The sequence below is a fragment of the Pyrgilauda ruficollis genome, unplaced genomic scaffold (assembly GCF_017590135.1).
Source record: "Pyrgilauda ruficollis isolate IOZ18807 unplaced genomic scaffold, ASM1759013v1 scaffold86, whole genome shotgun sequence".
Lineage (NCBI taxonomy): Eukaryota > Metazoa > Chordata > Aves > Passeriformes > Passeridae > Pyrgilauda > Pyrgilauda ruficollis.
Window position 1 is genome coordinate 3,963,067 of NW_024530599.1, and position 16,954 is coordinate 3,980,020.

Here is a 16,954-nt window from a genome sequence, read left to right on the forward strand (position 1 = left end):
TCCTTTTTCTCTGAGGCTTCTCTGCTTCCCAGGAGAGAAATCCTGGGCAAGGGGATTTTTCCAGAAAATATGACGGTGACACTGTAACGATTGTGCATCGCCTGCAGGGTGCTCAGCACCCGGGGAGCCCTGAGGCACGGCAGCACCACAGATCTGGGAGGGCTGGTCCCGAAGGTGCATTTGGGAAACCTTGCCCCCGCTCCGTTCCCTCATCCTTCCTAGGAAAGCCAGAGGCGCTGGCACTCCGGCCGCAGCCTTTCCCAGCCCGCAGCCGCAGGGAAGCGAAGCAGAAGTGGCTCGGGTGGCTCCGAGCCGCTCAGGAAGTCACGCTGCGGGAGCGAGGGCTGTGCCCGGGAGCGGCTCGAGGTGTCTGCCCAGCCCCGGGCGTGGGCACCCGGCCCGGGCAGCTGAACACAGCTGAACACAACACAGCTGAACACAGCTGAACACAACACAGCTGAACACAGCTGAACACAGCTGGAGCACGGCTGAACACAGCTGAACACAGCTGGAACAAGCTGGAGCACGGCTGAACACAGCTGGAGCACGGCTGGAGCACGGCTGAACACAGCTGGAGCACGGCTGAACACATCTGAACACAGCTGGAGCACAGCTGGAGCACCGAGGGCTCCTCCGGCGGAGCGCGGCGGCAGCGGGTGCCGGACGGGGCTGAGCTGAGCGCTCGGAGCCCTTGGCAGCTCAGCGCGGGTTTGGCAGCAGCTGGAGGAAGGAGCGAGCAAGGAAGCGCTCGGGGTGAGCTGGCGGCTGAGTCACCGCACAGAGCCACCGAGCTGCCCCTGCCCTGCCCGCCCGAGGGCACAGCGGTCGGGGGCTGCGGCCCCGGGATGGCACGGACAGGTAGGGAGAGCTCCGTCCCGGGTGGGCTTTGGGATGTGGCCGAGGAAAGCTGTGCCTGATCAGGGCTGGTGCCAGCGACAGAACCGCTCGGAGCAGGAGGCTGGGCTGGGGACCCCCAAAGACCCCCTTTGAGCTGAGTCAGCGCATGTTTAGGAGTCTTTAATCTTTGCTTGCTGCTTCTTTTGCAATCTGGTGATGAGAGATCAGGCTCTGTCAGCTGACCAGCTCCTGGTGCAGACAGGGATGTGTTCACACCTTCAGGGGTCATTTTCTACCCCTCTGGGGGCCGGTGATGAATCAAATCGCTGGGTGAGGAAGGAGAAAGCATGAAGCCGTCTGTTGCAATTTCCTGCCCCAGATTACAGAGGAACAAACAGAGCTGGGGCTCTGTCCCTGGTCACACTGGTACATCTGGCTTCGCTGTCTGTAACTCCACAGTTGTAGTTTCTCCAGGCATTTCCTGCTCGCCCAGGAGTGGGAGCCTGCAGCAAGGCAGCCAGGCAGGACAGTGCAGAGCCTCGGGAGACTCCCTGCTGCAGCCAGGGTGGCACGGGTGCAGCTCCTGGGCGTTTGGCTGCTGGCCCGAGCACGGCTCAGTGGCCAGGAGGGTGCAGGAGGGACGAGGGCAGCGCCCTGTCCCCGAGGGGTGGCTCTGCAGGGCTCAGCCTGCCCAAGCCATCCCTCCAGGCTGGGTCAGAGTGGTCCCCTCAGCTGCCATTCACCGTTTCTCCCCCAGTTTTTAGGTTGTTCACCATGAGTGTGGCCGTGCTCCTGCTCCTGGGGCTGGGGCTGCAGGTGGCAGAGGGCAGAAGGAACAGATGTTTCTTCAACCGCACTCAGGAGTCCTGTGTGTGCTACAACCTGTCCGAGGAGACCGCTGGCAGCATCATCCAGTGCCTCCCAGCAACCACGGTGGAGTTTTGGGGTGGGAATCTGGAGAAATACGCAGCCTTCCCCATCAGGGACCTGGACAACTCTGTCATTGACACTCTGGGCTCCCTTGTCATCCAGAAAATAATTATTGGAAATGTCCTGGTGCCTGAGATTCTCCTTGCCCGTGTGCTGAGGTTCTTCTCCTACACGCACGTGCAGGAGCTGGCCTTTGAGAGCTGCATTTTCCAGGGCACAGGCGACTGGAGTGACATGGATGGGCAGAACTTGCCCATCCTGTCCCTGAGCTTCCACAACGTGACCTCAGCCCCGCTGACAGGCCGTGAGCAGGCCTTCTCCAGCCTGAGCAGGTGGCTGGAGACCCTGGAGGAGCTGGCTGTCACCGGCTCCGGTGTCACCAGCCTGCCCTGTGCCATCGGGAGGCTGTTCAGAGCCCTGCGCTCCCTGAGCCTGGCACACAACAGCCTCGGGGACGGGAGCCTGAGCCCCGCCTTCTGCCAGGGAGCCTTCCCTCAGCTCCAGCAGCTGAGTCTGCACCACAACAACCTGAGCTCCTACCACGGCGTGTGTGAGGGCCTGGGGCTGCTGCTGGAGCTCCAGCACCTGGATCTCAGCCACAACGAGCTCGTGGCAGGCCCATCCTCCTCCTGCCAGTGGCCACCTTCCCTCCGGCACTTCAACCTGTCCAACACCGGCTTGGATGAAGTGCCAGCACCGCTGCCTCCCCGCCTCGAGGTGCTGGACATGAGCCACAACCACCTCCACGCTGTAGACATCTCCCTCAGCTCCATGAAGAAGCTCTTCCTGAATCAAAACCTGCTGCAGGCTGTCCCCTCCATCAGGAATTGCCCCGTGCTGGACACCCTCCACCTGGACAACAACTCCATTTGGGAGCTGCCCAGGGATGAGGTGAAGCTCCTGGGGCGCCTGCAGGACGTGGCTGTGGCTGGCAACCCCTTCAGCTGCTCCTGCTCTGGGGCCGGGGGGCTGCAGGCGCTGGCAGCCACGGGGCACCTGGGGCAGGGCTGGCCCGGGGACTACAGGTGCCACTCCCCAGCCCAGTACCGGGACTGGCAGGTGGCACGGGTGCCCCTGTCGGTGCTGCGCTGTGACCTCGCCGCCGTGGTGGCCCCGCTCTGCGTGGCCCTGGCCCTGCTGGCTGTGGCTGGGGCCGTGTGCCTGGCCAGGAGCAGCGTGTGCCGCAGAGCCTGAGCGGCACCGGGACCTTCCCAGCGCTGCTGCCCCCAGGGGCTCCCGGGCGGGCTCTCAGCTCCCCGTTCTGCTGAGGGGCTCTCCCTGTGCCCAGAGGGGCTCCCTGCTGGAGCAGGGCTGTCCACTGGGTTTTCCTGCTGTGCCTGTACCATAGCAGCGAGCCCTGAATGGGGAATAATGAGCATCGACTCCATGATTGCAGAAGGCTGATCAATCACTTCATTCTACTATATTGTACTGTTCTAATAAGAAAAAACCCATCGCCCTTGCAGACAGTCCCATACAGCTTTGCCCTAATTGATCAATCAATCCAAACACCATCACCAGTGGCCAATTAAAAAATCAGCCTTTGGTAAACAATCTCCATAACACATTCCACATGCACACGACAACAGGTGCAGCAAGTGGAGATAAGAATTGTTTGTAGTCCTTTTCTCTGAGCTTCTCACAGCTCCCCAGGAAAATCCTGGGAGAACTGTCTGTGTCTCTGCTAGGGGATGTGTGATTACCACAGGAGTGTGCCCAGCCAGGCCCTGGGGCACCCCTCACCTCCAGCCCCGTGCCATGCTCTGACCCACAGCCACAGCCTCCCCCTGGGGATGTCCCTGTGGCTCCCCAAGCCCCAGCACGCCCCGCTGTCCCTGCTATGTCACCTGGCCTGGACAAGAGGAGCTCAGCTCCATCAGATCCCACTGGCAGCACTCAGATGCCCCCAGCCTTGCTGGGCTCTGCTGGGGGAGCCCCCCACACCTTTCAGCCCCTGCAGTCCAGGCATCCTTGGAGCCTCCTTGGAGCCCTGTGCTGATCCTCCCTCTCCTCACCCAGGCTCTGGCTGGGCCAGGATGTCAGGGTTGGCAGAATGCTGCTTGGCTGCTCTTCAGCCTAAGAGAAAAACCAAAAACCCATGAAAAATAGGAAAATGACCAAATTAAACACCCTGCACACAAATGCTAATGAGCTGGAGCAGCTCCTTGCGCCCTGACCTGAGGTACTGGCGGATGGGTCCAAGTGGGACCCTGAGGAGGTTCAACCAGAAACTTTTTAAGTGATAAGAAGAAAATTCATTTGTTCTGGGTTATTCAGAGAATATCTCATAGTAAGGAGAAAAAGGATTATGGGATGCAGGACTGGGGAATATTCAAAGGGGAGGGTGGGGAAGGGACAGGCTTGGGAAAATGGGGTTGGGGGAGAATCATAGAATCACAGGGCAGTTTCAGTTGAAAGGTACCTTAAAGCTCATCTCATTCCACCCCCTGCCCTGGGCAGGGACACCTCCCACCATCCCAGGCTGCTCCAAGCCCTGTCCAGCCTGGCCTTGGGCACTGCCAGGGATCCAGGGGCAGCCACAGCTTCTCTGGGCACCCTGTGCCAGGGCCTCAGCACCCTCACAGGGAAGAATTTCTCTCTGATATCCCATCTAACCCTGCCTCTGGCAGTGCGAAGCCATTCCCCCCTGTCCTGTCACTGTGTCCTTGAGAGAAGCAGGGGCTGGTGGCAGGCAGGCAGCGCTCCCCTGGCCAAGCCCTGCTCTTCTTCCCCAGGGCCTGTCCTGCTTCTGCATTAAAGGCTGTGCCTGGGTGTTCCCCGTGTCCCTCCCTGTCTCTGTTTGAGCACAGGTACACATGACCTGCGGGCAAACACAGCCTGGGCTGGCTGGGGTGGGGGAAGGACCAAGGCTGGGGCTGGGGAGCTGCTGAACAGGGTGTGGGGTCAGGTGTGGGTCGGGAGGGACTGGGGTGTGCTCATGTCCAGGGTGTGCCCCGCCCGGGTGGAGGGGCTGTGCCAGCAGCCCTGGGCAGCCCGAGGGAGGATGGGGCCGTGCCCTGGGCTGGGGAGGGGGCTGCTGGCTCAGGGTGTTGTGAAGGCTCTGCTGCTGCTGACCAGGGTGCACAACAGGGTGCCCCTGGCCTGGCTGGACATGGAACAGGGAGCAGCAGCTGCTGCTGATGGATGAGGAAGGAGACATAAACCCCTGTCTCCTGAATCCCAGGCTTTGCTATGCCTTGCACCGATCTGCCTGGTCAGGGACAGAGCACAGAGCAGAAGGGGGTGTGTGCCCCTTCCCACCAGGGGCTCCCTGGAAGGCTCACAGGACCCCCAAGTGCTCTTGGAGTCCCCATTCTGGGCTGCCCTGTGGAGCAGGGCTTTCCCCCAGCATTATCCCACTGTGGCTTTGCCCAGCCGAGCGCAGGGGAGCCCCTCAAAGCCCGGTGCCCTGCTCTGTCCCAGGGCTCCACGCTGCCCCGGGTTTTCCTTCTGGCCTCCTGCGACTCCCCAAGCCCCAGCATGTCCCTGTTGTCCCTGCCACGAGACCTGCCTGCTCCTGATGGAGCCCCCAGTGCTCCATCTGTGTCCAGCTGGCGTCAGGCTCACACCTGAGGCACAGGTGAGGGACTTTTGGGGGGCAGGGGCGTTGGTCTCACTCTGCACAGGGAACAGGCAGGCAGAGGCACACGTGTGCATCTGCTCCCCCTGGTCCTGCCACAGCAGGGCAGGGGCTGTCCTGGGCCCTCTCTCCTGGCACTCCCCATCAGCACTTCCACAGACAGCAGGGATCCTCAGCACCGGCATTTCCTTCTGTGCTCTCTTGCTGTGACCGATCTGCAGTGATTCTGTGCTTTGTGGTCACTTGTGACACCGTGCGTGGCAGTCCAGGGTCCCTCACCTCCCAGCCATGGCTGAGATGTCCCTCTTGGGGCTGGGAGCACCCCGGTGGTGTGAGTGGCCCCAGGCACCTCTGTGGCCCCGCTGATTCCTGTCCAGCAGGGCTCAGCCCCTGGAACAGGGTGCCTCCAGGCTGTCTCTGGCTCTGCCCACATCCATCAATAATGCAGGAGAACCGGATCCCCCAGGTAACCCCATCCCTGCCCTGGCCCAACAGCAGCTCAGGGGCGCTGCTGCCACACTGCCCATGGAGCAGGTGAGTGCTGTGCTGGGGGACAGCCCAGGCTGGCTTGCAGGGATCTGTCAGGGGCTGCCCAGCTCCCTGGGGTCTCCTCCAGCTGCTGCTGCTGAGTGTGTGGCTGCTTCCCCCTGTGTCCCTGCAGGCTGAGCAGGATGTCAGCGTGCGAGCAGCCCTGGGCCTCCAGCAGGCAGCAGGTAGAGCTCAGGCCACCCCAGAGCCTTCACCTGAACACCAGGGAACAAGGGGACAGCCTGGCAGCCACAGCTGTGGTGGCACTGGGACCCAGCACTGGGCAGTGCTGACAGGGACAGGGTGTCCTCCCCATCCTGGTGGCTCTGAGTCATACTGGGAGGGCTCGGGAATGAGGTGAAGCCCTGGGATGTGGCTCTAGGACAGGTGGGGGTGACCCCCCCCACATCCCACACTCAGTGTTTGCAGGGCCAGGAGAAAGCTGGCTGGACAGCAGCAAGGACCCCCTACAGCTCCTCTTGGCTGGGAAGGAGCCCCAGGTGAGAGCTGCAGGGCAGGGACACGAGGGTCCCTGGGGAACCAGGAGGGAGCAGGGCTCTGTGTCACCCCCTGCCACACCTGATGGGAGCTGAGCTCTTGGGCTGACCCTGCCCTACACCCCTATGGGCCCTCCCTTGTAGGGACTGCTGGGGGCTCCCAGAGAGCAGGGAAGGGAGGGGGTCTCTCCTCACCCCTGCCCATGCCAGGCCCTCTGTGCCACCCCTGCCATCTCCATTCCAGTGTGCCCAGTCCCTCCTTTGCCCTGCCCTGGTCATGCTGGGATAGGGGAAAGCTGATAATGAACATTATCCCCCTCCTTGCACCAGGAGAGCTCCCTGACTGTCGATGGTGTTTTCCACTTGGATGCAGGACAGGTACCCAGAGCCCCCAGTCCTTCCCTGTACCCTGTCCCCAGCCACACGGGCCAGGGCCCTCTGCACCATGCTGGCTGTGCCATGCTGGCTGTGCCATGCTGGCTGTGCCACGCTGTGCCCTGCTGGATATGTCTCTCCTGCCAGGAGAAGGTGCTGGAGTTGGCAAGGCCCCAGCTGGCCCTGGTTCCCCTTGGCTACAGCGTGTCCCTGCTGCTGTGGGACCCCCACGGCCCTGAGACACAGCTGCCCTTCCAGAGTGTCATCTGGCAGGTGAGGGCACAGGGGACAGCTGGCAGGGACAGGGGACAGCACAACTGTGCAGTGCTGGGCTCCTGGGTCACCCAGCAGACCCTGATCCCACCAGGGCAGGGCTGAGATCCAGCCATGGGTCTGGGAAGCAACAGCTCCCAGCTTGTCCACAGGTGATTGACACCGTCTTCCAGGAACTGGAGGCCTTGGGGGATGCCACACAGAGCCTGCAGATGGTCAGCCTGGTCCAGGTAGGGCAGGAGCAGGGCAGGATGGCCTGGGATGAGGGTCCCATTCCCTCTCTGCCACTGCCCAGACCCTGCTGTGCCAAGAGCACGTATTGCCCTGTGCTGGCATCCAGTCCCCTCATCCAGACGGTGGCCAGGGACTGGAGACCTTTGGATCCCAGGTGTTCTCACCTCTTTCCAGGACTTCCCAGATGTGGGAAGCCTTAGCTGCCCACAGAGCACCTCCTGGGCTCCAGCAGCATGGTGGGATCAGGATCGCCCTCTAACCCCTTCCTGCTCCCATCACAGCTGGGCTTTCCGGGCCACTCACTGCTCCCTGGGGCCTGAAGGTCCCTCCAGTGTGACCGTGAGTGGCACAGGAGTGATGCCAGCTCCTGCCACTGGGCTGGGTCCTGCCCTTTGGCTCTGGGGTGCTGCCAGGGGTCTGATAAGCTCCACACAGGGCTCGGGCGTTCCCAGGGCTCTGCCCTTCCCTGGTGCCAGGGCTGGGAAAGCTGGGAGTTACCCCAAAATGAGCCTTTCTCAACCCTCACCTGTGCATGGCCACAAGCAGTCCGGGCCCCTGGTGAGTGTGGGATGCCAGCAGCCCCTTTTCCTGCCCCCTGCCTAATGCAACCCCCTCATTCCAGGTCAGCAGCCACAACAAAGCCTGGGACCTGCTCTGTCCCGACGGCCGAGCCCTGCAGGTGATGGATGTGGCACCCCTGGGCCTGTAGGTACCTGATGCTCCACGGCTGAGCATGCTGCAGTGGGCTGGGCAGGGAGCATGGTGCCCAGCCACAGCATGGCCAGGGGTGCTCCTCAGGGAGTCCAGGGCGTGGATGTGACCCTCCTCACTTGGTCTTGTCTCCCTCTGCTTCCAGGATGGTGGAAGAGGCAACAGAAGTGGCCGTGCCCGATGCCCAGGCTGCCATCAGTGCCTATGCCAGGGGGCTGGGTGCCATCCCAGCGTTGTTCCAGGGGTATGCTCAGCAACCCCTCACAGACAGGGGCTCAGCTGTGCAGGGGTGAGGGATTTGACCCAGATCCCACAGGTTGGGAAGGGTCGGGCATGGGGTGCTGGGGCTGGCTCTGCTGCAGCCCCACTCCCACACCGGCCTCTCCCCAGGGCCGGCAGCCTCTTCACTCTCACCGTGGAGCGAGAGCTGGAGGGTGGCAGGCGCCAGCGCTCGGCCCTCAGGATCCTGGTGTCCCCAGGGGCCAGCAGGCTGTACGTACAGGGCTGAGCTCTGCTCCCCCTCCTGTGCCTGCTGGGGGTCAGGGAATTCCATTCCTGGAGGTGAAGCATGAGGGACACCCCAGTGGGAGCTGTGGCTGGGAGCCAAGGGGGTGTCACTCCTCCTTGGGGACATGGGCCTGGGGATATGTGGGGCCAGCCCATCCTTGGGTCCCTGTGGGTCGGGTTCAGCCTGCCAGGCACGGTAAGAGCCGGCCCTCTCCTGGGGTGTCTCTCCCCACGTGCAGGGAGTGCAGGGAACCTGGAGCTGTCTGCCTGCCCTGGATCGTGGAGCGGCTGCTGGAGGGGAACAGCCTGACCTTCCTGCTGCTGTGTGTGTCACTGCCAGGTAGCCTCTGGGACTGGGACGCACTCTGGGTGCCCCCTCCCTGAGGATTCCCCCCATCCTGCCCCACAGCTGGCACTCGGTGCCTGGCTGCTGCCCGGGGACACCTGCAGTCATTGGAAGCTGGACACAGCTCCACTCATCTCCATCGCACTGGGACCCCTGTGCTGGGGGCCCCCCATGGCCCCTGCCCAGGGCTCGCTGCTCTCCCAGACACGTCCAGAGAGGAGTTCCTGGGAGCTCTGGGACTGGCTGAGAGGGTGAAGGGGCTGGCCAAGACCATCACTGCCACAGTCTGGGACCCTGAGGAGGAGATTGCAGCACGCCGCAGGGAGATGCGAGGGCTGCGGATGGAGCTGCTGGCTGGGTTGGGCTGCCCTGAGCAGAGGAGAGCTGTGGCCCAGCTGCAGAGAGCCCTGAGGGAGCTGCAGGTGGGGACTGGGATGGACATTCCCTGGGCTGGGTAAGGTGCAGGCTCTTGACCCATCCTGATGTCAAGGCCCTTGTCCAGCACTGAGGGCAGGGCTGAAGCTGCCCCAGGGGTGAGATGTGTCCCTGGAGCCACGCCAGGCCTGGAGGTCTGGAACACCCCAACAAGTTCCCCTTTTCCAGGTGCTAAAGAGTCAAAGGTGGGAGAAAAAGAAGGCAGTGGCCAAGGTGCTTGGGACAAGTGAGATAGACCAGCCCAGCGCCAAGGTGGGCAGAAATCAGGCCAGGCCCCCTCACCCAGGGACAGTCAGGTGCAGGAAAAGCCCTGAATCCCAGCTGAATCCCCTTCTCTGACAGAACCAGGTATCTGCAGGGAATACAGCTCCAGGCCAGCAGTCTAGGACCCAGACAGCCCCAAGCAGTGCCAGCCTGGAGCCAGCAGAACCAGAGCGTGGGGCCAGGCACGCATCCCGCAACTGGGTGCAGGATATGTGGGCACAGAGCACGGCTTTACACGGTGGGAAAGGCCTCACTCTCCATCTGAACATCCTTCTTCAGCCCCCCATGTCACACTCATCCTCCTCCCCTGTCCCCACACTGCAGGATGGGGTGACAGCACAAGCCAGGGAGGGGACAGCCGAGCTCTGGCCAGCACAGGGCAGGGGCTGCTGGAGGAGCCATCCCAGAGCAAAGTGTCACAGCCATGGCCCTGGTGCGACAGCGTGAGTGGGAGCCCGCAGGGTCCCTGCACAGGGCCAGCTCTGCTGCCAGCACTGGCTCCTGGTGGCACCCGAGCCCGCTCTGCTCTCCCCCAGGCAGGGAGCCGGTGCCAGCAATGCCCATCCCCGGAGGTCCAGCGGGCCCTGGCCAGGGCACAGCGGCAGCGGCTGCGGGCTCAGCACTGCCGGCAGCTCCAGCGAGAGCTGGGGGCTGGCACTGTGCCGGCCCAGGAGCACAGCGGGGAGGTGAGCACAGCACTGCGAGCTCCAGCCTCTCCTCCCCTGGCACTGCTCTCCCTAGCGCAGCCCAAGGGAGCAGGGACACCCCGGAGCTGCCCTGACCGTGTCCCTGTCCCCCGCAGTGGGACACAGAGCGCTGGCAGCGGGAGGTGACCGCGCTGGGCCTGATTCTGGAGGCAGCGCTGCGGGAGCGGGAGGCGGCCGAGTGGCACCTGGAGGCCCTGCTGCACTGTCACCGCCAGGAGATGCAGGCCTGCAGACAGCACCTGCTGCAGGTGGGCAGGCAGGGCTGGGGCACCTCTTCCGGCTGTGCCAGGGCTGTGTCAGACCGCCCGGGCATCCCGCAGGTGCTCCGGGACCAGCAGCGCCTGGCGGAGGAGCAGCGGGCGGCCCTGGAGCGCCGGCACCGGGCGCTGCTGCAGAAGGCGCTCCAGGACGCTGCGGAGCTCGCCGAGCACAACCAGCGCCTGCGGGACACCCGACGGGCAGGCACGGCCGATGCCACCACACAGATCCCCTGAGCCACGCCCGGGGCGTGGGGACAGCTGGCCTGGCAGGAGCGGGTCCCTGCACCGAGCCACCGGCGGTACCAGGAGACTGGGCAGCCCCAGGCACATGAGTTATCCCAGGCCTCCGGCTGCTGCTCCCGAGGGAAAGCCTGCTCTCTGCTGGGAATGTGGCTGTGGGAGCACAGGCTCAGCCTGGCGGGAGGGCTGCAGCCACATGGAATAAAGTGGGTGCCCTCAGCCATGTATTGTCAGGCTCAGACACACCCCTGGCCCTCAAACCTGTCCCAAGGGGCACAGCCACCATCCCACAGGGCGGGCAGACACAGGACAGACACATGGATGCTGTTGAACCACAGCTTTAATACCCCGGGTGGCCTCGGCCTGCCAGAAACTTGGTACAAATATGGGGGGCGTCCCCCTTTTGGGGAGCAGGTGAAAGCTCCCACATGCCCCAGTCCCTGGCTGCTCTGCAGACACTGTGCCCAGGAAGGGGAAACGGGGCCTGAGGACAGCAGGGCTCCAGGCAGGGCTACGCTGGAACACTGTGGAGGTGGGAGAGGCCCAGGGAAGCAGCACCAGGAATGGCAGGGATCAAGCAGCATCCATGGGAGCTGAAACAGCACCAGTCCCATGCTGGGCTGGCAGGAGGTACAGCAGGGCCAATACTGCCAGGGCATTCCCAGGCCACTGTGGTGTGGGGAAGCAGATGAGGACAAGGGACACAGAGTCCCAGAATCATTTAGGTGGGAAAAGACCTCTGAGATCATGGTGTCAAACCTGTAAGCCAACCCCACCCTGTCAACCAGACCATGGCATTAAGTGCCGGGGTGAGTCCTTAAACACCTCCAGTGATGGTGACTGCACCACCTCCCTGGGCAGCCCCTTCCAATGTTTCATCACCCCCTCTGAGAAGAAATCATTCCTAAAGTCCAACCTGAACCTCCCCTGGCACATCCTGAGACTATGAGGCATGCACAAGGGGTTCAGGACCCCCCTAAGGCTGTGCATGCCTGATCCCATGAGAGCCCCATGGCACAGAGCCTGGCTGGACTGGAGCTGGGCAGTTTCCCTGGGGAAGCAGGGACAGGGTGCTCTCCCCCTCAGCACTCCTCCTCAGGAGATCCTTGGAGCTGTGCAGGCTCCCACCAGGAATGATTCCAGCCCTGAGGAAGGGCTGGGGCTGCCCAGACAGGTGGGAGGAAGGCAGTGACTACGTGACTCCGTAGTACAGGTGCACAGCCAGGCCAATGCACGCCACGGCCACAAAGAAGAGGAGGGTGAGCTGCAGGTTGAAGAGGGCAACAGAGAGGAGAGCATTGACCAGGATGGAGCAGGAGATGACGAAGAGCCTGGTGATATTGCTGCTGTGCTTCATCACCACGGACATGATGAGGCCATTGAGAGCCTGGCTGAGCACGACCAGCAGCACCCACGGGGAGAAGCCCTCCAGGAACCCGCCCTCCATGCCGCTCCACACGGAGCCCATCAGGTTGAGCAGCACCCCAAAAAAGTACAGGAAGATGTTCTGGAGGCTGAGGGGCAGCGCCTGGCTTTTCAGGATGGCTTCGGTGTAGACAGCAGAGAGGCCGGAGATGAGGCAGTACACGGAGAGCAGCAGCAGCCCCACGGGGGTGACGTGCAGGCGCATCCCTCGGGGGTCCCCGTGTCCCTGCAGCCCCCCGCAGCTGTAGGTGACACCGGCGGCCAGCAGCAGCAGCAGGGCCAGCCAGCGGCGCGCGCCCAGGCGCCGGCGCAGCAGGAGGCTGTAGAGCAGCGCCGTGCTGACGATCTTCAGGTTACTGAGCACCTGGAAGGTGCTGGGGTCCATGAAGAGCTGCATGTGCACCACCAGGTTGTTGTTGGCAGCGTAGAGCAGGGCCGAGAGGGCGAAGGGTGCGGCGTGACGCCAGGACAGCGCCGCCGGCAGCGGCTCCCGCGCCCCCGGCAGCAGGAACAGCAGCGACAGCGCCAGCTTGGTCAGCTCCACCAGGACCACCACGGACGTGGAACTGAAGGGGATGGCCCCATCCACCTTGCACAGGGTCAGGAGGGGGGCGTGAGAACCGTAGATGGCCACAGAGAGCAGCAGCATCAGTGCCCACAGCCCCCTGTGGAGCAGCCTGTTGGCAGAGCCAGCAGCATTCCCAAGGATCCCCATTTCCGGGTGAGAGCCAGCACGAGTGAGCTGCTGTCAGTGTAGAGGCCGCACAGACTCTCACCCTGCAACACGGAAGAGACCAAATACCAAGAATTTAATGAGCCTGATTCAAGCAGGATGTTCCCTGCAACACTCGTGATGCAGCAGGAGAGCAGGGTGTTGTCTCTCGTTAGGAGGAGAACTACAAGCCTTCCTGAGAAGCCACACAAAGCACATTGCCAGGGCACACGGGTCACAGGGCACACGGGTGACCGGGCACAGCAGCCCCTCAGTCCACAGGGACACAGGAAAAGGTAAGGGGAAAAGGCAACTGGCAGCCCCTCAGTGCTCTCAAGCTGCTGTGGGTTAGTGCAGTGATCACTGCTGCCATGATGCCCAACAAACACCCATCACCAGCCCCCTGACGCGTGGCAGTGGTGTGGTGCACTTTTCCAGGGAAAAGAAGGGTGCAGGTGATGCGCCTCTCAGAGCCCTAGGGGTGCTCTGTGCCTGCTACCTAAGGAGCACGGTTCCTGCAGTCCCTGCTGCCTCCGGGCTCCTCCTCGCTAGTCCCGACCTTTCTTCAGCGAATTCACATAGTCCCGAATCGTCTTCTCAACGTTGGGCACGGCATAGTTCTGGGCGGCGTAAATCCCGGTGCAGGTGCCGGCCACGAAGCCCAGGACGGCGGAGAAGCGGAGCTTGGCTACCAGGTATCCCGCCAGGAAGCCTTTGAGCAAGGGCGATGCCAGCAGCGATCCGTCCTGAGGGGAGAGCACAGTGAGGCACGGCCGGACGGCACCGGGGAGGGGGCGACACGGGACGTGCCCCAGGGTGAGTTGTGGGTTGTTTTTTTCGCTGGGATTTGTTTTTCCCCCCACCAGTCCCTCTCAGAGGGCGCGGCCGGCCCGCCCTGAGCCCGCACGTTACCTGCCCCACGCCGGCCTGCACCTCGTCTTCCACCCTGCGCTGCAGGCTCTCCAGCTGCCCCTTCAGGAAGGCGAGGTCCTTCAGCTTAGGCAGCGAGTCCTGCGGGAGACACGGAGGTGATTCCCGCCCCCGTCCCGCGGGAGGAACCGGCGCGGCCTCCCCGCAGCCCAGCGGCCCCTCAGCCCCGGGCCGCCCCGCTCACCTTATCGTCCGCCATCTTGGCGCCGCCGCCGCCCGCCGCCGATTGGCTGGCGGGGAGGCACGTGACACCACAGCAGCCAGGCCGCCGCTGATTGGTTGTCACGGGGGCAGCGACTCCTCCCGCGAGCTCCTTCCCGCCACGGAGGCGGTACCCGAGGCTGATTGGTTGGAGGAGAGTCACGTGACAGCCCCGGCTCCCTCACGCCGCCCGGCCGGCGCCATCTTGGGGGGGCGGTGTTGCCTCTTGAGGCGCGGCCCGGTCTTGGCGCGGTATCGGCCCCACAGCGGCCCCGCCGGGCACCGGCACTTCCCGACGGGGCTGACAGAGCTCATGGCCGCCCCCCAGCGCCGTCAGGCCTTCCGGGACCCAGCCACCGTGTCACCCCTGGGGGCAGCATGGATGGAGGTCCCAAGCTCTGCAGTTTCCCTGGGCTCTTCCTCCATCAGGAGTCTGGTCCAGTCCCAGGCTTGGCCAGTGGTTTGTGTCTAAAGCTGTGCAACTGAGCCTTTATATGACTTTGTCCTTCAGGATTAAGGATGACAACCCAAAAATATTTCTACAAATAAAATATTTAAATGAATGATTGTAAGGATTGTGCTAAAAGATCTTATTCCGAATTCTTTACTACACAGTGTAGGTAGCTCTCGCTACTAGAGCAGTGCAATATTTTTGAAGCAACATTGATAGTAAATTATATTAACGGTAATAAAGTAATTACTGAACAAACGTTGATGCTTTTCACCTATCTCAGTGTCCGTGGGAGTCCCTCTCATGGGTACTCCTCAGCTCCAGGGAGGAATTTCCACATACCTTCCCAGAAATAACAGAATAAGGAAAGAACAAAAATTACTTCAGAGTTCTTTTCCAACCTAAACGATTCTGTGATCATCCAATGCAGCCATCAACGCAGCCCTGCCAAGCCAAAAAATCATTAAGAAGCTGCCAGCTCCCACGAGCCACACCCAGACGTGTTCGGAGCACTTCAGGGACGGTGAGTCCAGCACGGCCCTGGCAGCCCGTGACAGTGCTCGACCCTTTCCGTGAAGAACTTTTCCTCAATATCCAGTCCCTGGCACAACCTGGGGCTGTGGCACCTCTGGTGTGAGCCCAGAGCTGTGCTGGGGTGCGCTCCAGCTGACACAGCTGCTGAAGGAGCAGGTGAAATCCGACCTGCAGCACTTCCAGCTCGGGAAACAGGCACGGCAGAACTGCAGGCACGACTGAGCAACTGTGGGGAATGTTGGTTTCAGGGGCTTGGCACAATTTAATTAAAACCTGTGGTGCTGGGGGTTATGTGTGTGATACTCTCATGGGTGCTACGCCAGCACGGAGGCAGCTCCGTGAAGCCTTCTGGGCTCTGGGGCTGCTGCTCTCCAAGGTAATTTAGATACATTCCCAGTGTATGTTACACTGCTCCCCCTGAGCACTGGGGAAAGGAAAGGAGAGGGACTCGGGAGGCAGTGGCAGGTGCAGCCCAAAGAAGAAGCATTAATATTGTTATTAATATTAATAGCCAGTTTAAATCCAACCATTGCTGAAGGCTGAGCTGCTGTTTCCTTGCTTTGCAGGATTCCAAACTTTACCCAGAGGCAGGCGTGGATTTAGTGAACCTGGCATTTTCCTCAGTTGCTTTTCAAGCAGGATTTTTACTTCATGAAAGGTAAAAATAAAATAAAATAAAATAAAATAAAATAAAATAAAATAAAATAAAATAAAATAAAGCTGCGTGAGTGACTGCAAGGGCCTTTCTTGGAACACAATCACAACCCTTGGAAAGTGCCACTTAGCGCAAGGCTGACTTAGAAAATTTGGGTGTTGGTAAAAAACATGTGAGGGCAGCAGAACCCTGTGGTCAGTCACTGCTGTCACCTCCAGAGAGGTGAGCCCATTGCCAGCCTCACCAGCTGCAGGACAGCATGGCAGAGTAGGTTTATATTGGCTGTTGGGAGGGAATTCCTCCCTGTGAGGGTGGGCAGGCCCTGGCACAGGGTGCCCAGAGAAGCTGTGGCTGCTCCAGGATCCCTGGCAGTGTCCCAGGCCAGGCTGGATGGGGCTTGGAGCACTCTGGCATGGTGGGAGGTGTCCCTGCCATGGCAGGGGTGGAATGAGATGAGCTTTAAGGTCTCTTCCAACCCAACCCATTCTGGGATTCCTTGAAGATGGGTTTTTCTAGGTCATGGTAGAAGCTGAGCGCCTGCCCTCAGAGGGTCTGTGAGGGAGCTCAGCTCTCAGCCCCCTGAGCTCACACACTAAGGCTCTGTGCTGCGTGGGGCAGCATGAGTGGGTCACTGCTGGTGCTTCCTGGGATTTCTGGTGGGAAAACAGCTGGGATGTGAGGGAGGGCTGGGAGAAGCCCTGTTCTTGCTGCATCTAAGCTGAGCTGGGCCCCAGCCCTGGCTGGAGGGAGGATGCAGCCATTCTGTGCCTTGCTCAGCACGACCCTGGCTGTGAACCTCCCTCCCTGCTGCACCTGGGACCTGCTGGATTGTGGTGGCCCCTGGACGTGCTCAGCTCCCCTTACTGAGCTGTGGTGGCATTGCTGCTCCCCAAGGATCAGGATGGGTCTGCCTCCAAGCTGAGAGTCCTGAGTCTGTGTCAGACCTGCTGTGGGATGCTGTGATTAGCACTAAAACTGAGCTATTTGTGCTGCTGGAGAGCTCAAGGGGAAACTGGTTATCCTGTGTTTGCCAGCTTAGCAGCAAGCTGCCACTTCTGAGGTTGGATTTTCCTGCCTCTGATCAGCCCTGCCTCCAGTTCCTGCTGCCAGCAAAGGCTTTCACCTTGGCCCTGTGTGCCCTTGAGCAGTGGCAGGAGCTCAGCCTCTGGCTGGCAGCACGGCTGCTGCTGGAACAAGGTTGTGCTGTCAGATTTCCTCTGGGCTTGTGCCTGCCTTTCAACCTGTCCCCTTCTAATATGGCCTGAGCTTATCAGCATCTCCAGCCCAGCCTGGCTGCAGTGATGGGCGAGATAAGAAGCTTA

The 16,954-nt window shown here is 61.7% G+C and overlaps 5 protein-coding genes across 5 annotated transcripts; 3 read left to right on the forward strand and 2 right to left on the reverse strand.

Moving 5' to 3' along the window:
- Positions 1 to 379: 379 nt before the first annotated feature.
- CD14 (CD14 molecule) lies at positions 380 to 3,232 on the forward strand. The gene is made up of 2 exons (XM_041488009.1): positions 380 to 858; positions 1,595 to 3,232. The coding sequence occupies exons 1-2, from the start codon at positions 846 to 848 to the stop codon at positions 2,959 to 2,961; spliced, it is 1,380 nt and encodes a 459-aa protein (XP_041343943.1). The 5' UTR covers positions 380 to 845; the 3' UTR covers positions 2,962 to 3,232.
- A 2,640-nt stretch (positions 3,233 to 5,872) lies between these two features.
- LOC121364609 lies at positions 5,873 to 9,226 on the forward strand. Its single transcript, XM_041488012.1, has 8 exons — positions 5,873 to 5,881; positions 6,009 to 6,060; positions 6,296 to 6,375; positions 6,895 to 7,020; positions 7,173 to 7,250; positions 7,877 to 7,959; positions 8,111 to 8,209; positions 8,712 to 9,226. The coding sequence occupies exons 1-8, from the start codon at positions 5,873 to 5,875 to the stop codon at positions 8,854 to 8,856; spliced, it is 672 nt and encodes a 223-aa protein (XP_041343946.1). The 3' UTR covers positions 8,857 to 9,226.
- Positions 9,227 to 9,450: 224 nt separating this feature from the next.
- LOC121364629 lies at positions 9,451 to 10,928 on the forward strand. The gene is made up of 6 exons (XM_041488037.1): positions 9,451 to 9,505; positions 9,596 to 9,755; positions 9,842 to 9,960; positions 10,054 to 10,203; positions 10,320 to 10,472; positions 10,545 to 10,928. The coding sequence occupies exons 2-6, from the start codon at positions 9,728 to 9,730 to the stop codon at positions 10,716 to 10,718; spliced, it is 624 nt and encodes a 207-aa protein (XP_041343971.1). The 5' UTR covers positions 9,451 to 9,505; positions 9,596 to 9,727; the 3' UTR covers positions 10,719 to 10,928.
- Positions 10,929 to 11,049: 121 nt separating this feature from the next.
- Positions 11,050 to 12,864, reverse strand: SLC35A4 (solute carrier family 35 member A4). The gene has a single exon (XM_041488032.1). It carries the CDS (start codon positions 12,862 to 12,864, stop codon positions 11,917 to 11,919), a length of 948 nt encoding a protein of 315 aa, XP_041343966.1. The 3' UTR covers positions 11,050 to 11,916.
- Positions 12,865 to 12,939: 75 nt separating this feature from the next.
- LOC121364626 (SLC35A4 upstream open reading frame protein-like) lies at positions 12,940 to 14,047 on the reverse strand. Its single transcript, XM_041488033.1, has 3 exons — positions 13,976 to 14,047; positions 13,774 to 13,872; positions 12,940 to 13,607 (listed from the first exon to the last, which is right to left on the reverse strand). The coding sequence occupies exons 1-3, from the start codon at positions 13,988 to 13,990 to the stop codon at positions 13,410 to 13,412; spliced, it is 312 nt and encodes a 103-aa protein (XP_041343967.1). The 5' UTR covers positions 13,991 to 14,047; the 3' UTR covers positions 12,940 to 13,409.
- Between the last annotated feature and the right edge of the window lie 2,907 nt (positions 14,048 to 16,954).

What these genes read in the sequence shown, in the direction of transcription:
- LOC121364629 (XM_041488037.1), top strand. Translation starts at nt 9,728, where the DNA reads ATGTGGGCACAGAGCACGGCTTTACACG. An exon ending in CATGGCCCTGGTGCGACAGC is followed by an intron (nt 9,961 to 10,053) that starts GTGAGTGGGAGC and finishes GCTCTCCCCCAG; the next exon opens with GCAGGGAGCCGGTGCCAGCA. An exon ending in CCCAGGAGCACAGCGGGGAG is followed by an intron (nt 10,204 to 10,319) that starts GTGAGCACAGCA and finishes TGTCCCCCGCAG; the next exon opens with TGGGACACAGAGCGCTGGCA.
- LOC121364609 (XM_041488012.1), top strand. An exon ending in TCCAGAGTGTCATCTGGCAG is followed by an intron (nt 7,021 to 7,172) that starts GTGAGGGCACAG and finishes GCTTGTCCACAG; the next exon opens with GTGATTGACACCGTCTTCCA. An exon ending in AGATGGTCAGCCTGGTCCAG is followed by an intron (nt 7,251 to 7,876) that starts GTAGGGCAGGAG and finishes CCCTCATTCCAG; the next exon opens with GTCAGCAGCCACAACAAAGC.
- LOC121364626 (XM_041488033.1), bottom strand. An exon ending in TGCAGGCCGGCGTGGGGCAG is followed by an intron (nt 13,608 to 13,773) that starts GTAACGTGCGGG and finishes CTCTCCCCTCAG; the next exon opens with GACGGATCGCTGCTGGCATC.
- SLC35A4 (XM_041488032.1), bottom strand. Translation starts at nt 12,864, where the DNA reads ATGGGGATCCTTGGGAATGCTGCTGGCTCTGCCAACAGGCTGCTCCAC.